Source organism: Elephas maximus, chromosome 1 (assembly GCF_024166365.1).
Source record: "Elephas maximus indicus isolate mEleMax1 chromosome 1, mEleMax1 primary haplotype, whole genome shotgun sequence".
In the NCBI taxonomy this organism is placed as follows: domain Eukaryota; kingdom Metazoa; phylum Chordata; class Mammalia; order Proboscidea; family Elephantidae; genus Elephas; species Elephas maximus.
In genome coordinates, this window is record NC_064819.1 from 133,888,436 (window position 1) to 133,905,192 (window position 16,757).

The following is a 16,757-nucleotide window of genomic DNA, read 5'->3' on the forward strand; positions in this document are numbered from 1 at the left end:
CTGGGAGTGAAGATGGGATGTTGAGGAAATCCAGGCTTGATATACTCAGTTTCTTTCTTTTTTTTTTCTTCTGGTAAGGTAAAAATGGAGTTAGGCTGGAATCTTGAGTGTTGGCTTGAGGGAGAGTTACAAAGGTTTATAAAGTTTATAAAGGTTTAAAATGTTATGTGGAGGAATTGGCGAGGGAATGTAGCACTTTCATCTGAGGGTTTTAAAATACTTTCAGTAATTTCCCATAAGCTTTTCTATTACTACATGTACCAGTCATAAAGAAAATTACATTTGGAAATTACCCTATTTTTACCAAAACGCTTGCTGGGTTTAATACCATGTTGTGAAAAGCAGCATACAATTAGCTTGACTTGGTAAGAAATATATATATATATATATATATATATATATATATATATATATATACACAAATAGTATGCTAAGATCTCATTGGAAACGCTGGTGGCATAGTGGTTAAGAGCTACAGCTGTTAACCAAAAGGTCGGCAGTTTGAATCCACCAGGCGCTCCTTGGAAACTCTGTGGGGCAGGTCTACTCTGTCCTATAGGGTCGCTATGAGTCGGAATTGACTCACCGGAAACAGATTTGGTTTTTAAGGGCTCATATGCTGCAGATGACAGAGGATAAATGCAAAAGTGCCAGGGAAACTGTAAAGCACCACAAATACTATAGTCATTAAATTTAGTTTTGGTAAATGATCTGTAAAATATAAATCAAATAATGTATTTTTGCTTGTTTTTAAAAGTAGAGTTTTTCAGATTGTAGGATTAGTGTATGCTCTTTGTTGAAAATTTGAAATTTTTTCTATAGAGAGAAAAAATATTACTCAGAGGTCTTTCTCTCAAAGTCTACTACTGTGATCATTTTGGTATGTTTTCTAAATTTTTCCTCAGCATATAATTAGAATATAATTGTGATCCTATGTTTGCATGTTATATAGATTCTTCATAAATATCACTTCAGTATTTGTGTGATAGTCCGTACATGGCTCCGTCATACGTGATTTAATCACTTACCTTTTGTTAGACATTTAGATTGTTTCTAACTTCTCATAATTTTGTATAAATACATGGAGATTCCCAATTGAACTCCTTTCCTATTGAATTTTTCCCGAAATTAAACTAAATTTACTCATATTCAGTTTCTCTGCCTGCCCCTCTTTTTCTACCTTTTTTCGCAGACACACAAAACTGTGAGTCACTGATGTATTTGATTCTTAGTTACTAAGACTGTTCTGCGTAAACAGAATTATTCTTGGAAGGTAAAAAATCTCTAAAAGCTAACCTTACAGGAAATTACCTTTATGAACTTACTTATTTGTTTTTATTCTATGGCATTACAATTGAAAATGCCTGAGAATTTCTTAGCAGGGAAGAAAGGTAAAAGTTTAGATTTTGCATGATTTGCTGAGTTAACCATCTTAGGAGAAAGAAGTGGGTCTGGGAGCAGACTGAGGATTCCTGACAAATATAATAAGCAGTTTTCTGCCACCCTGTAAATTATTTAAATGTAAATAGGCACATTTAGACTTTTCCAAATGACCACTCTACCTAGGGATGCTTCACTTGCCCTCTATTCCATCCGACCTAACCATTAATGATGGTTCCAGAATTATCGTGCAGTCAGAGACTTGAAAGAGTTAATGCACTTTACAAAATGCCTAACTTGTGTTTGGGATTAATTTACTCCCACAGCAGGATCTGGCTTATTAGAGCTTCAGTTATATCTAAAGAAAATTCTAGGTTAGATGCATCATTGTAACACTTGCTGTCTCACTGGGAGCCCACATGAAAACAGCCTTGTGGAGTAAACTTATTTTTGTCCTTTTCTTCCCGTGAGTTTCCACAAAACAGCTGGCCTTTTCTAAAATGAGGTTGACTAACCATTTACAAGACTTGAGAAGGGATTAATTAGTACTGTAGATTGATTGGGGATGGGAGCTATTTTTATAAAAAAAGCACATAAAGGGAAGGATTTGTTTGGTGACTTTCTTGTAAAATTAGTCCTCGCTAACCACAGTGTTACAGTGTGGCTATTGCATAGGAACATAGCCCATGATTCTTTACTATCATTTGCAATTGGGCCCATCATCATTGTTGTCTCTCAACTTCGTAATTTTTACACAGTGTTAAAACAAAAATCGTTTTAAGCCAATAACACAAATTGATTAAAGTTTATTTAATATATAATTTGCCAATCGGGGTAATATTTCCACTAGGGAGTCCGACATGTTCTGAACATGAGAACTTACAAAGATTCTTTATACTCCATCTTATCAACATTGTCATGGAAATGGCTCCAGAACAGTGTTTTCATAATAACAATTTACCCTAAAACACAACTTCTGTCTGACCCTGGAGTTTCTATTTCTCTAAACTGGCTGCACGTAGATAATTCTTCACGAGAGCCAAACGCCTAAGGCAAAATGGTTTTACTAAGCTACTTACTAGGCTATTGTTTGACTTAAAGGTGACTTTAGGAAACCAGTTTTCTCTAGGCTCAAAGTCCAAAAGAAAACCTCAGGGCAGTGGCCTGCGTGGGTTACCCGCACTCCATGGATCCCAGAAATCTGGATACCAGGAAAATTGAAACTCCATTTCTCAACACTTTTACTGGTTGAGGCAGGAAATAACAGGAACTCTGACCTCTTGGTTTTCACAGATGTTTCTTTATTATCTTTCAAGGCAGAGCTTAGGGCAAATGCCCTTTGCAGGCCTTTCATTTGGGGTGGAACAGAGATTACAGGACAAGGCACAAGAGGGAACAAGGACTATGAGGGCCCCTGGCAGGCTCCTGCCCCCATCCTGAACTATGACAAGGAGGTTCTTTCACTGCCCTACCAAGATTGGACAAATCCCTGACCTCCAAAAAAAATCTTGAATACACAAAGAACATGGAGATAGCATTTTCAGGGATGGTTTTACTACTGCTCTTCTCTCACTGTCCTTTAGTTAGATTAAGTCCTGTATTTAGATTTCCAAAAGAACAAAGATCTCACTTTTCCCTTTATCTGTATTCTTGCTAAAACCTCTGTCTGAGCAGCTTTTTCATGTCTCACCCTCTTTTGTCTGGCTAATTTTACACATCATTGTGTGTCAGCCTAGAAATCAGTTTTCCTGACCACACCCTCCTCCACTAAAAAAATGAAAACTAACAAAAAGCCCAAAAGATGATAGCAACAACCACAAAATTTAGAGTCTGTTCCCCATTTTCCACAGCACCCTGCACTTAAACTTTAAATAGCACTTTTACTCTATTACAGTCACCAGTTTACTTGGGGCAGGGTCTTCCTGTTAGACTAACTATCTTGAGAACACTGTTTTGGTGGTAAAGAGGTACAAGACACAGTTCATCACGGAATTTGCAATCCAGTTGTGGAAGAAAAAGAATACTTACGTAAAGCCAACAGTTAAAAAAAATACAGTTAAATTAAAAAATATTAGATACAGTTATTAGAGTAATAGGAATTTATGGGGGCGGAAGTGATCCATGAAGGTAGGAGCAATCTAAGTTGTCATAGAGAAGTTGAGATTGGATTAATTGCCAATTGATTTAATTGACAAGATGTTGTGTAGGACTGTGAACTCCAGAGGAAAGGAGGGGGGCTGGAAAAGGATAGAGGGGGGATGGAGGCTGGTTCAAGGCTAAGATAATAAAATGAGCAAAATCTTGAAGGTCAGAATGCACCTTAAAGATAGGTAAAATTAGTCAGGAGGAGGAGAATAGGCATGGAAAAGAAGTCTCAGGCAGAGGTCATAGCAACAACGTAGCACAAGGAGAGATGTGGCCTAACTAGAAAGTACAGTAAGTAGTATACTGTAGTGAGAAGTAATTTAGATTGACTTGGCAGGAAATAAACCATTATACGTTCCTAAACAGAGGATTACCGTGATAGATTATTACTCCCAGGACCCCATGTTACTTCCACTGTCAATGTTTTTGTATAGTTCCTTTCCATACTGACTCTGTGCTTGGATGTTGATATGCTTTGGACAAAAGGATATCAGCCAACATGACTTTAGGGCATTAGGGTTTTCAGTCTTGGAATGCTACCTTTGCTATGTAAGCAAGCCCAGGCTAGCCTCCTTGAGGATTAAGACCACAAAGAGACAAAGAAAATGCATGGCGAGAGAAGCCCAGCTGCCCCAGTCAGTCCAGTCATCCCACCTGAGGCACCACCAGACATTTAAATGAGGCCATCTAGTCCCGGGTAAGGCACCAAATGATTACAGTTAAATAACTGACCTCAGATGAGACAAAGAACCACCCAGTTGAGATTACCCAGAATCACTCGCCCATGGAATTGTGAGGAATAAAATGGTTGTTGTTTTAAGCCACTCCATTTTGGGGTGGTTTGTTACACAGCAATAAAGCATACAAGTACTATGATGAAAGATTATCTCCAATGTCTCTGACCACTTCTTCTCTGTCACCTGTGCAGGTTTACCATGTTTGGCTTATATTGATACTTAGTAAATATTGATGTTCCTCAAGGCTGAAACCAAGGCCACTGTCATGGACTGAATTGTGTTCCACCAAAATGTGTGTCAACTTGGCTGTGATTCCCAGTATTGTGTGATTGTCCATTATTTTGTAATCTGATGTGATTTTCCTATGCATTTCAAATCCAACCTCTATGATGATAATGAGGGCAGGATTAGAGGCAGTTACGTTAAAGAGGCAGAACTCAATCTGCAGGATTAGGTTGTATCTTGAGTCAATCTCTTTTGAGATATAAAAGAGAAGCGAGCAGAGAGACAGAGGGATCTCCTACCACCAAGAATGAAGAACTAGGGGGGAGTGCGTCCTTTGGACCCGGGATCCATACACTGAGAAGCTCCTAGACCAGGGGACAATTGATAACAAGGACCTTCCTCCAGAACCAACAGAGAGAGAAAGCCTTCCCCTAGAGCTGGTGCCCTGAGTTTGGGCTTTTAGCCTCCTAGACTGTGAGAGAATAAATTTCTGCTTGTTAGAGCCATTCACTTGTGGTATTGTTACTAGAATAAGGTTCTTGCCTCTCACTGGTCAAGAACGAATGGGTAAGGCACGCAGATTTTCCACATGAGCAAAGCTTTATTGAAGAGGCCTGCCTAAGCAACGCATACTCCCGTTTCACAGAACAAAAGACGGGCCTGTGTTTTTCATGTTTATTCATAGGCACAGGCGGGGATATGTTAACTAAGGTGCGCTTGCAGCAGCTCTCTAAGATGGCTCTTGTCGCGCCTGCACAGTCTCTCGGTCGCTGCTGCTGCATGCCGCTCCTCACTGCCCCTGGTGGAATGTCACACAGCGGTCACAGGTGGATGTTCTGTGCATCTCTCTGGGCCTGATTTTCCTCAGCTGCTTCTGAAAGACAACTTTAAAGAAGTTTGCGGGCTATTTTCTGATACTGCCCCACTGTTCTGGGGAACGGCTTTGTTTCTGTGCCCTTGCCCATTTCCTGTTACGTTGTTTGTAGATTTGGGGGGCCCTCTGTTCTTTGTCTTTTTTTTTTTTCTGTCTTAGTATTTCTGTTACAGCAGTACTAGATAACTAAGACAGCTGCCTTCTCTTTTCACTCAGCTCTCCCTCATGTGATTCATCCGCTCACATAGCTTCTTTTTTAACGTAATATTGTATCACCACTTATGTACTTTCAATCACTAATTAATACCTCCAGCCCAGACCTCTTCTCTGAACTCCAGACCAAGCTACCCGTCTGTCTGCCTGATAGCTTAACGTAGATACCTACTTGGAACCTCAGACTCATGATCTCCCTAAAATATGTCCCTCTTTTAGTGCTACCTCATTCAGTGAATGCCATCGCCTGCCATCCACCTGCACAAGGCAGAAACGTCAGAGTCATTCTTAATACCTCCTCTCTCACTGCCTCTATCAGTCCATTACAAGTTCTTATTGATTTTACCTTCCCAACACTTCCCAAAGGAGCCGTGGTGGTGCAGCGGTTAAAGAGGTCAGCTGCTAACCAAAAGGTCAGCTATTCAAACCCACCAGCCTCTCCACAGAAGAAAGATGTATCCGTCTGCTTTTGCAAAGATTTACAGCCTTGGAAACCCTATAAGGTTGCTATGAGTCAGAATGGACTCGACGGCAGTGGGTTTGGTTTTGGATAACACCTTCCAAATCCATCCACTTCTTGTCATCTCCATAGCCACCACCCTATTCCCACCACCATCATCTCATCTGGACTGCTGCCAAAGATGCCTAACTGCTCTCCCTGAACCCACTCTTGCCTACATCCAATCTGTTCTCTATACTGCTGCCAGGAATTTTTTTTTTTTCCTCAAAACATAACTCTGATCATGTCAGTCCAGAGTTTAAAACACATTGATAGCTTCCTATTACTCTTGGGATAGGCCATGTTAGTTCAAGTTCTTCAAACATCAGATGCCAAGACAGGATTAGACATGAAAGCTATATACGGACGGAAACGCCTGTGAAGAATAAAGCGGAGGAAGCTGGAGAACATGATCGAGCCTTCAGACTGTAATGCAGGTGTAATACCTGTGAAAGAGAGGGGGAAGAAGGAGGATTGGGTTGGAAGAGTCTTATGTTGCAGCAACATTCTGAAAAAGTTTTGACCAGGCTAACAAGGCTTTAAGCCAACGTTGCTCATTAAAGGGCCCCTGGTGGTGCAGTGGTTAAAGCGCTTGGTTGCTAACTGAAAGGTTGGTGGTTCAAACCCACCAGCCCCTCTACAGGATAAAGATGTGGCAGTCAGCTTCCATAAAGATTTATAGCCTTAAAAACTCTGTGGGGGCAGTTCTACTTTGTCCTACAGGGTTGCTATGAGTCAGGATAGACTGGATTGCAATGGGGTTTTTTTTTTTTGTACTGTGTTCTTTTAAAGAACTGTCTATATGGGATCAGACTGACGACAACTCAAAAGAGCAGAGAGAAAACTTGGGGAGCAGTGAGTTTATGTTAATGGGGGAGAAAAAAAATTCCAAAAAGAAGGGTGAGAATGATTGCACAACTTGAAGAATGTAATCAGTGTCACTGAATTGTACTTGTAGAAATTGTTGACTTGGTGTATATTCTGCTGTATGTATTCTCAGCAGCAACAAAAAAATAAAATAAATTATTTTTAAAAAATTAAAAAATAATTGTGCTCTACATAAACATGTTTTAGCTTGACTTTTTATGTATAACAAGCAAAAGAGGAATGCATTTGAAAGCCTTATTGGGGTAGTCAGAGAATCTAAAGGAAAGCTAAAGAGCCTTTCTTCAGAAAGGACAGAAGCTAGAATAGCTGTAGGGATCAAGGGAGTAGGATCAAAAAGATGAGTAAACATTCACAGGGATGAATTATCTCCAGCTGTTTCTGTCTTTGTGTTTCTCCTCTCAAGCTTAATTTCCAAGAGGAAAATGTCTGAATCGCCTAATTTAGCCACATGCCCGGGGGAGGCACAGAGACCTTGGCTGACAATCCTGCTCTCAAAACTGTATTCATTAGAGGAGGGGGATAGCTCCCCAAAGTAAAATTGGGACACTGGTACTGGATTTTGGGTAGGCAAAAACAATAGATGTCCACTACACAGTCCAAAAGGTAGAACATAATATCTTTCAACTTGTGTTTTATGTCTCCTGCCGAAATCAGAATGAAATTACCTTCATTCACTTCTCTGTGAGCCTTCCCTCAAATAATGGGGCTTGGTTGAATTAAATTATCGCCAAAACCAAATTTGTGGAAACACAGTGTATCTGATAAGAGCTCATCCCAGGCCAGTTTTGTTGTTGCTATTGTTGCTTTAAATTTGAAATTGATTGCATAGTTACTTATAATTTATGTTTGTATACTGAGACGCAGAAACATCCATGAAATCTAACATTAAGTGAGAAAAAGAGAAAAACAGTAACATGTAACTTGACCAAGATTGGAAGTGAATTAGGAGTGATATAAATAGAAATTTTATGCATTAAGTTCCCCTTTGTAAAAGTTGCTTAAAATTTTACGTTTCTGAATTTTGCTTCTAGAAACTATATGTTTTCACATACAAGCTCCTACCTTCAAGCTCATTTACTCATTTAATATAAGGGCCTACCTACCATGGCAAAGTGGTTAAGAGCTACCAAAAGGTTGCCAGTTTGAATCCACCAGCCGCTCCTTGGAAACCCCATGGCGCAGTTCTACTCTGTTCTATAGGGTTGCTATGAGCTGAAATAGATTCAACAGCAACGGATTTGGTTTTTTGATATGTGTACTGATGGTGACCCTAGATATAAAAACGAGGAAACAGTCAGGAAACTTGCTATATAAACGTAGACAATAAATTACTATAGGAGTGAGAGAGAAAGCTATAACTGATTTGTTCACTATTTTTTTAATCCCTAGTATCTAGCACAGTGCCTGAAACATAGAAGTAGCTCAAAAATACATGGTTGAATGGATGAATAAATGAGTGGAGGAAGCACTCACCTCTCTTGCCAAAAGACTAGTAGGGTTGGGAGTATAGAGGTAATGGAAAGAGACAAGTTCAGAAAATTTTCTTGTTGTTCAATTCCACAAAACGCATGGAATAATGAAGACTAGAGATCTCAAACTCCCAGCTTGAGGACTGGCTATCCTCATGTGGTTCCACCAGGCATCTGCCTTCAGATACATGTGTAGGTTGGTTTTCCTGTCTTCAGCACAAGACTACATGGGTTGATCAAGCTCTTCTGGATCCTTGTGTCACTCTTTTTGTGACAAGTGACACCGTATGCCAAAATGACCGCTAAGAAAATTTCAGTTTCTCTGCATTGGGGGTAAAAAGATGAGGACTTGAGAAATTGGAAATTACGTACTTTTTCCTAGATTGAACAGTGGGATGTTGTGGGTTCTTGTATAATAGATATTTACTCAATAACATATGTTTCGAAATGAGATATCTCACTTCTGAAGGGGGGTGGGAAAGAAGTGTGTGGAAGTCATACATCTTCAGGAGAGACCTCACTCTCCCCACACTGAGGGAGGGTCCACGAATTAAAAGAGCGTTTCACACACCGGTTGGACAGAGTTCTTAGAAACCACAAACACACTAACACTGCCTAGTTGTTCTTTTAAAAATAAAACAAAAATAAAATCTGGGGTCTTTCCTGCATGTCCTCTTTTTGTGAGTTTGCATGTTGTGGTTGTCGATATATTGTTGTGTTTGTGTGTTCTGTTCCTCTTGACTCAATACATTTGGCCTCTTTTTAACTCTTGTCATTGCTAGATCTAACTTGTTCCACTCTGTTTTCCATCCCAGGGGTAGGCAAAACAAAACAAAACCCACTGCTGTTGAGTAAATTCCACCTCATAGTGACCTTATGAAAAAAACAAAACCAAACCCAGTGCCGTCGAGTTGATTCCGACTCATAGCGACCCTATAGCACAGGGTAGAGCTGCCCCATAGAGTTTCCGAGGAGCACCTGGTGGATTTGAACTGCCAACCCTTTGGTTAGCAGCCATGGCACTTCACCACTACGCCGCCAGGGTAGGACAGAATAAAACTGTCCCGTAGTGTTTCCAAGGCTGTAAATCTTTACAGAAGCGGACTGCCACATCTTTCTCCCGCAGAGTGACTGGTGGGTTCAAACCGTCAACCTTTTGGTTAGCAGCTGAAAACTTTAACTACTGCACCAGCAGGGCTCCTTTAGGGGATAGCAGAGCACATGAAAGAGCAGGGTCTTAGAGCCAAAAAGACCAAACCGAGAATGCCAGTTAAGCTGCTTAATATCTGGATAACTTTCAACAATGTACCTAACATCTCGGAGCCACAGCTTCCATGCTGTTCAGTAATATTTCCATTTCTCCTCTTTTTAAGTACATGATAGGATTTTTTGATAGGATTGCACTTCTGATCCCCTTGAAGTTAGGAGAGGACATTCACTTGCTTTGGCCAACAGAATGAGAATGGAAGTGGACATGTGTCATTTCTAGGTAGAAGCCTTTAAGAGAGTTAACTTTCCTTTCCTCTGACAGATGATGGAAGCTCTATCAGCCTGGTTCCTGAGTGAGACCATCATGATAAGGAGAACCCCTATCAACCTAGTGAATATGCAGTGAAACCAAGAAATAAACTTCAACTGTTTGAAGCCATTTAAGATTTGGGGGCTATTTGTTAATGCAACACGATCTAGCCCATATTTTCTAATGGTTTCCTCATATGAAAAATGAGAATACTAAGATTTACCTCAAAAGTTGTGAGCATGATTAATTTGAAATGGGGACGGGGGGTTAAAAAGCAGTGGTTAGTAGCCTTATTACCCCCATTATCTCTACTGTCCATACTTAGTGCTTCTATCACTACCTCCTGCTGTCCCACACCCATACCCTCATAAGAGGCTCACACTTGTCTGTTTCACTCCACCCATGTTGTTTTCTCTTCACTCCTCAATCCCTCCTTTTACCCCTTTTCCTGATGTCATCGTGGAATACTGGCTCCATTGTGGTCAAACTCTTTAAACCTTTTTTTCATCTTTTTCCTCAACTGGAAACAGAATTTTAGAATTGAAAAGGACCTTACCTCTCTAAGAATCTGCAGAAACAGACCTCCAAGTTCACTCCCTACCCATCAAGCATCCTTAAAAAACAAAAATAAATAAATAAATAAATAAACAGTTGCCATGAAGCCAATTCAGACTCATGGCGACCCCATGTGTGTCAGCGTAGAACTGTGTTCCACAGGGTTTTTATGGCTGGTTTTTGGGAAGTAGATTGCCAGGTCTTTCTTCCAAGGTGTCTCTGGGCAAATGCAAACTGCCCACCTTTACCTAGTAGCCGAGTACACATTAACTATTTGCACCACCCAGGGACTCCTACAATAATAATGTCAATGTTGTTGTGTGCTGTCGAATTGATTCCAACTCATAGCGACTTACAGGACAGAGTAGAACTGCCCTGTGGGGTTTTCTGGGCTGTAATCTTTATGAAAGCAGATTGCCGGGTCTTTTCTCCCACAGAGCCTCTGGTGGGTTCAAACCACTAACCTTCCAGTTAGCAACCCAGTGCTTAACCATTGCTCCACCAAGCATCCATACCAAACCTGTTGCCATCGAGTCAATTCCAACTCATAGCGACCCTGTAGGACAAAGAAGAGCTGCACCATAGGGCTTCCAAAGAACAACTTGTGGATTCAAACGGTTGACCTTTTGGTTAGCAGCCGGACTCCTTTTTTTCTTTTTTTTTTTTATTGTGCTTTAAGTGAAAGTTTACAATTCAAATCAGTTTTTCATACAAAAACTTACACACATTTTCATGTGACCCTAGTTGCTCTCCCTATAATGTGACAGCATGTTCCTTCTCTCCACCCTGTATTCCCCGTGTCCATTCAACCAGCTCCTGTCCCCCTCTGCCTTCTCATCTCACCTCCAGACAGGAGCTGCCCACATGGTCTCATGTGTCTACTTGAGCTAAGAAGCACACTCCTCACCAGTATCATTTTCCGTCTTATAATCCAGTCCAATCTCTGTCTGAGGAGTTAGCTTCGGAAATGGTTTTAGCTTTGGGATAACAGGGAGTTCAGGGTCCCTATCCTCTGGGGTCCTTCCAGTCTCTGTCAGACCATTAAGTCTGGTCTTTTTACTAAAATTTGAGTTCTGTATCCCACTTTTCTCTTGTTCCATCAGCGATTTTCTGTTGTGTTCCCTGTCAGGGCAGTCATCGGTGGTAGCTGGGCACCATCTAGTTCTTCCAGTCTCAGACTGATGGAGTCTCTGGTTTTTGTGGCCCTTTCTTTCTCTTGGACTCACATTTTCCTTGTATCTTTGGTGTTTCATTCTCCTTTGCTCCAGGTGGGTTGAAACCAATTGATGCATCTTAGATGGCCGCTTGGTAGCTTTTAAGACCCCAGACGGCACTCACCAAAGTGGAATAGCAGCCAAGCAATTAACCACTGCACCACCAGGGCTCGAATAGACACCTTGATACCCTGGACCTCATAGGCACAAGTTCCTCTGAGAGCTGGCACTAGGCACTTTCTTTTTTATTTCCTAACCATACCAAATCATCTCTGGCTCCAAAGGAACCTATAATCATTTGGCTGCTCTTATTTCACCCTCCCACACACACTTTGGACACTTTCTTTACCTTCACCTTAGAGTCAACTCTAGCAGTGCTTCCTATTCCTGACCACTACCACTCCTCCCTCACCTTTCACTGACATCCCAGACAATCTCGGTCCCTGGGATGCCTCCAGATGATTTCTCTTCTCCTAATCCTGGGCTAAACCCAGTTGTGAATGAAAGCAATGAACTGTACAAACCCATTAGTGATGTGCTGCACATGTTGTGTAAAACTGAAATAATGGGCTTTTCTGGAGCAGTTGGTATTGATGTTTACCCTTTCTTGTGTAGGATTTTAGAAATCTTTAGAAAGTTAACAGAGAGATACTCAGGTCTGTCGTGCATAAATGCATTTAGTTTATTGAAAGGTAGACATGGCAAAGCACCCAAGTAAGACCTCACAACATTCGTTTAGAACCAGAGAATCATAATTAGCAATTGCAATGTTAATTCGAAGGTTAGAGTTCAAATCTTTAGACTTCCCGCTTTTACCTTTAACTAGAGGTCTTGGGAGGGAGGCTTAACTACTGCTTAAACTCGCAGGCCCCTTGTAGGGTCCAAGGTCGGTGGCAGCGGTGGACAGAATCTTAGTTTCTGCTCCACCTTCCCTCAGAGAATGAGCAGAAATTTAGGGTTTATGTATGAATTTGTCACCTTGGTTCCACACAACAAGGGCCAGTGTGACACCAAAGAGCAGTATGTCATATGGAGTAGCCAAATGATGCATCTTTTCTTCAAGGTTAGAGATTAGGAAGGTTGTTTAGATTTTTGTTATGTTTTCTTGTGTCCCAGAATGTCAGGTCAAAGTAAACTTACAGGTTGTTTATGTCTAAGTTCAGAAATTTTCTAATGACTTACAGGTTTCTAATGACTTGCACTTAATGTTAGAGAGAGGCTTGCAAAGGTAGACATATTTCTAAATTCATATTATAAGTGATTTTACATATGTATTTTGAAAGCGTAATAGTGACTTATATGGGATTTGAGAGCATTGTAGAAACACAGAATACCCTTACTTCTCAGAAACCTCTCTTCTCCTCCCATGGCTTCTGGTTCACTTCCTGGCCATACTTTACCTCTCTTTTCAGTAGTTCACCTTTTCCTGTCCAGTACTTGTTTAGCTTGAAAGCCTCAGAGTTTTGTCATTGGGCTTCTTTTCTTTAACTACATGCTTTCTGTGGAGGAATATCATCCACACTTATGGCTTCTAGGAGCCCTCATGGCGCAATGGTTAAGAGCTCTGCTAAAGGTTAGCAGTTAGACTCCACCAACTGCTCCTTGGAAACCCTATGGGAAAGTTCTACTTTGTCCAATACTGTTGCTATGAGTCGGAATCGACTCAACGGCAATGGGTTTTATGGTTTCTAAGACCATTTTAATGTTGTTGACCCCAAACGGCTTTTGCCAGCACCAGCTTTTCTCCAGAGGTGTAAAAGTAGGTATGCTATGTCCTACTATATACATGGGGATGGATATCCTATGGACACCTTAAATTTAACATGTCCTAAAGCAAATACCTCTTTTCCCTTGACCCCAAATCTGCATTAGCTCTCCTATTCTAGATCTGGGTTAGTGGTTTCACCATCTACCTGTCTCCCAAGTTGGAAACCTTGGTGTTATTCTCACCTCCTTTCTCTGAACCCCCACATATAGTCAGCTGCCAAATCTTGTTGCTTCTAATTTTAAAATATCTTTTGCTTGTGTCTTTTCCAAACCCTGTGCTACTAGCTTAAAATAGGCCTTCATCATATCTTCTTTGGACTATTATTACAATAGCCACATAATCTGCTTGCCTGATAACAGTTTTTCCCCACCACCATAGCATGTTTTCCAAGCTGCCACTGTATCTAGTTATTTTCCTGAACACAAAGCTTATCAAGTCATTTCAGTTTAAAAGCTTTCATTGGTTCTGTAGGCCCACAGGGTGAAATCCAAACTGCAGCCTGGCTACAGAACTCTTCACACTCTGATCCCATTCTGCCTCTTCACCTTGTTTCCTTTCTTACATTTATGTTCTCCAGGGTTCCTTTTGCCTTGTATTCTCACCACTTCTAACACATAAGCACAGGCTTTCAGAAGTTCATACATAACTCTTTTCAAGCTATTCCTTTTCTTCCCCTCCACCTCTGCTCACTTGGAAAATTCCTACGTTTGTTAAAGCCAAGTTTAAGCATCATCTCCTCAGCGCTCCCAGAGCACTTTATATTTGCTATAAACTTCAGCGTGTTTTGCTTAATTCTTCCGCTTTCATGTTTGTCTCACACTAGACTGTAAGCTTCTGAGTATCAGAGAACTGGATGTTGTTGGTAGCCATGAAATTGATTCTGATTCTTGGATAGACATTGTTTAATAAATATTGGCCGAATGAATACAACATCCCTCTTCCCCCAGTATGTTTTTGGTATTAGTCTCTTCCTTTCCTCCAACTACATTCCTAATATACAATCAACTCAAAGTTGTGTTTTAATAGACTATTTGATCATCTAGAACAGCACTATTCAACAATGAAACCACTAGCCACATGTGGCTATTGAGCACTTGAAATGTGGCTAGCCCCAATTAAAATAAGCTGTAAGTGTAGAAAACCTAAAGGTCACTATGAGTCAGAATTGACTGAAGAGCAATGTGGTTTTTTTTTTTTTTTGGGTGGGGTTGGGGGTGGGAGTCTAACCAGTGAGCCCTGGTGGTACAGTGGTTAAGCACTTGGCTGCTAAATGAAAGGCGGGTGTTTGAACCCACCAGCTGCTCTATGGAGAAAGATGTGGCAGTCTGCTTCTACAATGATTTACAGCCTTGGAAACACTGTGGGTCAGTCCCACTCTGTCCTGTAGGGTCCCTATGAGTCAGAATCAACTCTAGGGCAGTGGGTTTCATTTTCTTTTGGTTGGGGTTTGACCAAGAGTGTCTTCTTTCCCTACTTCTCATTTACTGGCATTAAAGATTACTGTTTATGCAGCCTCTTGTATATTAAAGTGACGCTACCCAGTATTTGGTTCCTTGGCCACACTTTCTCCTCCTTATGTACCCTATTCCTAGGTGTTTAAGGCTCTGGAGCCAGACTTCTTTGGGTTTTAATTTCAACTTTTCCACTAAGTAGCTGTGCAACCTGGGCAAATTACTTAATTCCTGTGCCTCACTTTCCTCACCTGTGTAATGAGGATAACAATGGTATCATAGGGTTGTGGTAAGGGTTAAATGAGTTAATAGTTCTAGGCACAAAGTAGTCTCACTCAACAAATGTCAGCCCTCAATACATGTTACTGCCGTGTTGTTTCTCTTGCCTAAAATGTAACTCTCTGAAAGAGTTTGTTTTTAAAAACTCTATTTTAGCGGTTTTGCCTATTTTATCCCATGCGTGTCTCTAGAATCTAGAACAGTGCTTGTTTCAAAACTGCGGGTGAATAATTGTTGAATAAATGAGTCCACCCAATCACTATTATTTTTACATTTCCAGTGTTGTGTCAATAAAAGCAAAGGCAAGGAAGCAAGACAAAGTCTCCACCTTGTAAAAGGTCATCCTTTCCTGGGCGATTAACCATTTACCCTAGGTATCAGTGACAATCGTATCTTAAAAGTGGGGAAGCCCACAGCAGGCAACACCTGACACCTTCCTCAAATCATGTCGAGCAAAGGCCCCAAGGCACATGCGCAAAAACGGGCCTGGCCGGGCTCCGGGAAAGTTTGGCGCATGCGCAGCACACCCGGCGCCTGGATTCCTTCCTGCAGCGCCACCCGGAAGCGTCGGCTGCGTCCTCCTCCCCTCGCGGGCTCCGGCGCTGCGTGCGGGGCCGGCCGGGCGAGGAGGCGGGACACGTCGGCGCTGCCACCGCCGCCCCTCCTCCAGTTCCAGCTGCTGCCGCCGCCGTCTTCGCTGCCGCTTTCTGGTAGGGTCCACCCGCGGTCCCGGCGGCGCCAGGTGCGTTCACCCTGCCCGGCCCCGGCCCCCGTCTGCCGCCGCTGTCGCCGTAGCTGTCCCGGGCTCCCCGCCCCGTTGCCGAGATGGCGACGCGCTCCTGCCGGGAGAAGGCTCAGAAGCTGAATGAGCAGCACCAGCTCATCCTGTCCAAGCTGCTGAGGGAGGAGGACAACAAGTACTGCGCTGACTGCGAGGCTAAAGGTAGCGCGGCCGTCGACGCCCATGGCCGGGGCCTCTAGTGGCCGGTGACCTTCCCCGCCGTCGCCGCGCCGGTCCCCCTCGTGGCCCGACCGGACGCCGCGGCTGCGTCCGCCCGTCCCCGGCCCCGACGGGAGGGAGGGAGGAAGGGGTGAGCGCGGGGCTTCAATTGCCCCTCACCTCCGCCGGAGGCGGCTGGGGAGTCAGACTCGCGGGCGCAGTCACTGGTCCCAGTCTACCCGCTTCGCCGGCCCCGCGCTGCTCTGGTCCCCGCGGTGCGATGCTCGGACCCTTCACCGGGCGATGCCCAGTGCAGGGTTGGGAGCGCGGAAGCGGGCGGCGGCCTGGGCAGTTAGGGTTAAAGGGTTGCTCCTCTCCCACCTCTGCTCACAGGTACCTCCGTGGGTGGGGCCGCCCTTAGGTGTTGGTCCCCGCCTCAGCCCTCCCTTATGACCGAGTCTTTCCTCTCGGGGCTCAGATGCTCGGTTTCCCAGTTGAAGTCTACCTGCCAGTTCACCTGTCAGCGTTTGTACTGGGTTCTTTCCTCTGCTTCCTAAAAAAAAAGATGGTGATCCTTTTTGTGGGTTGGAGTGTTACTGAG

At 42.7% G+C, this 16,757-nt stretch overlaps 1 protein-coding gene across 5 annotated transcripts in view; it reads left to right on the forward strand.

Annotated features, from left to right (window-relative positions):
• The first annotated feature begins 15,843 nt into the window (after window positions 1-15,843).
• The window catches only part of SMAP1 (small ArfGAP 1), a 207,306-nt gene continuing 206,392 nt past the window's right edge, over window positions 15,844-16,757 (forward strand). For 2 of the 5 annotated variants that reach the window (XM_049895313.1, XM_049895320.1), the window contains exon 1: window positions 15,870-15,958. Coding sequence is in view for 3 of the 5 variants with exons in the window: in XM_049895294.1 (XP_049751251.1) it covers window positions 16,042-16,159 (118 nt within the window). In the remaining 2 variants the exon portion in view is untranslated. The other 3 variants (XM_049895294.1, XM_049895303.1, XM_049895329.1) reach the window with 3 other exon arrangements.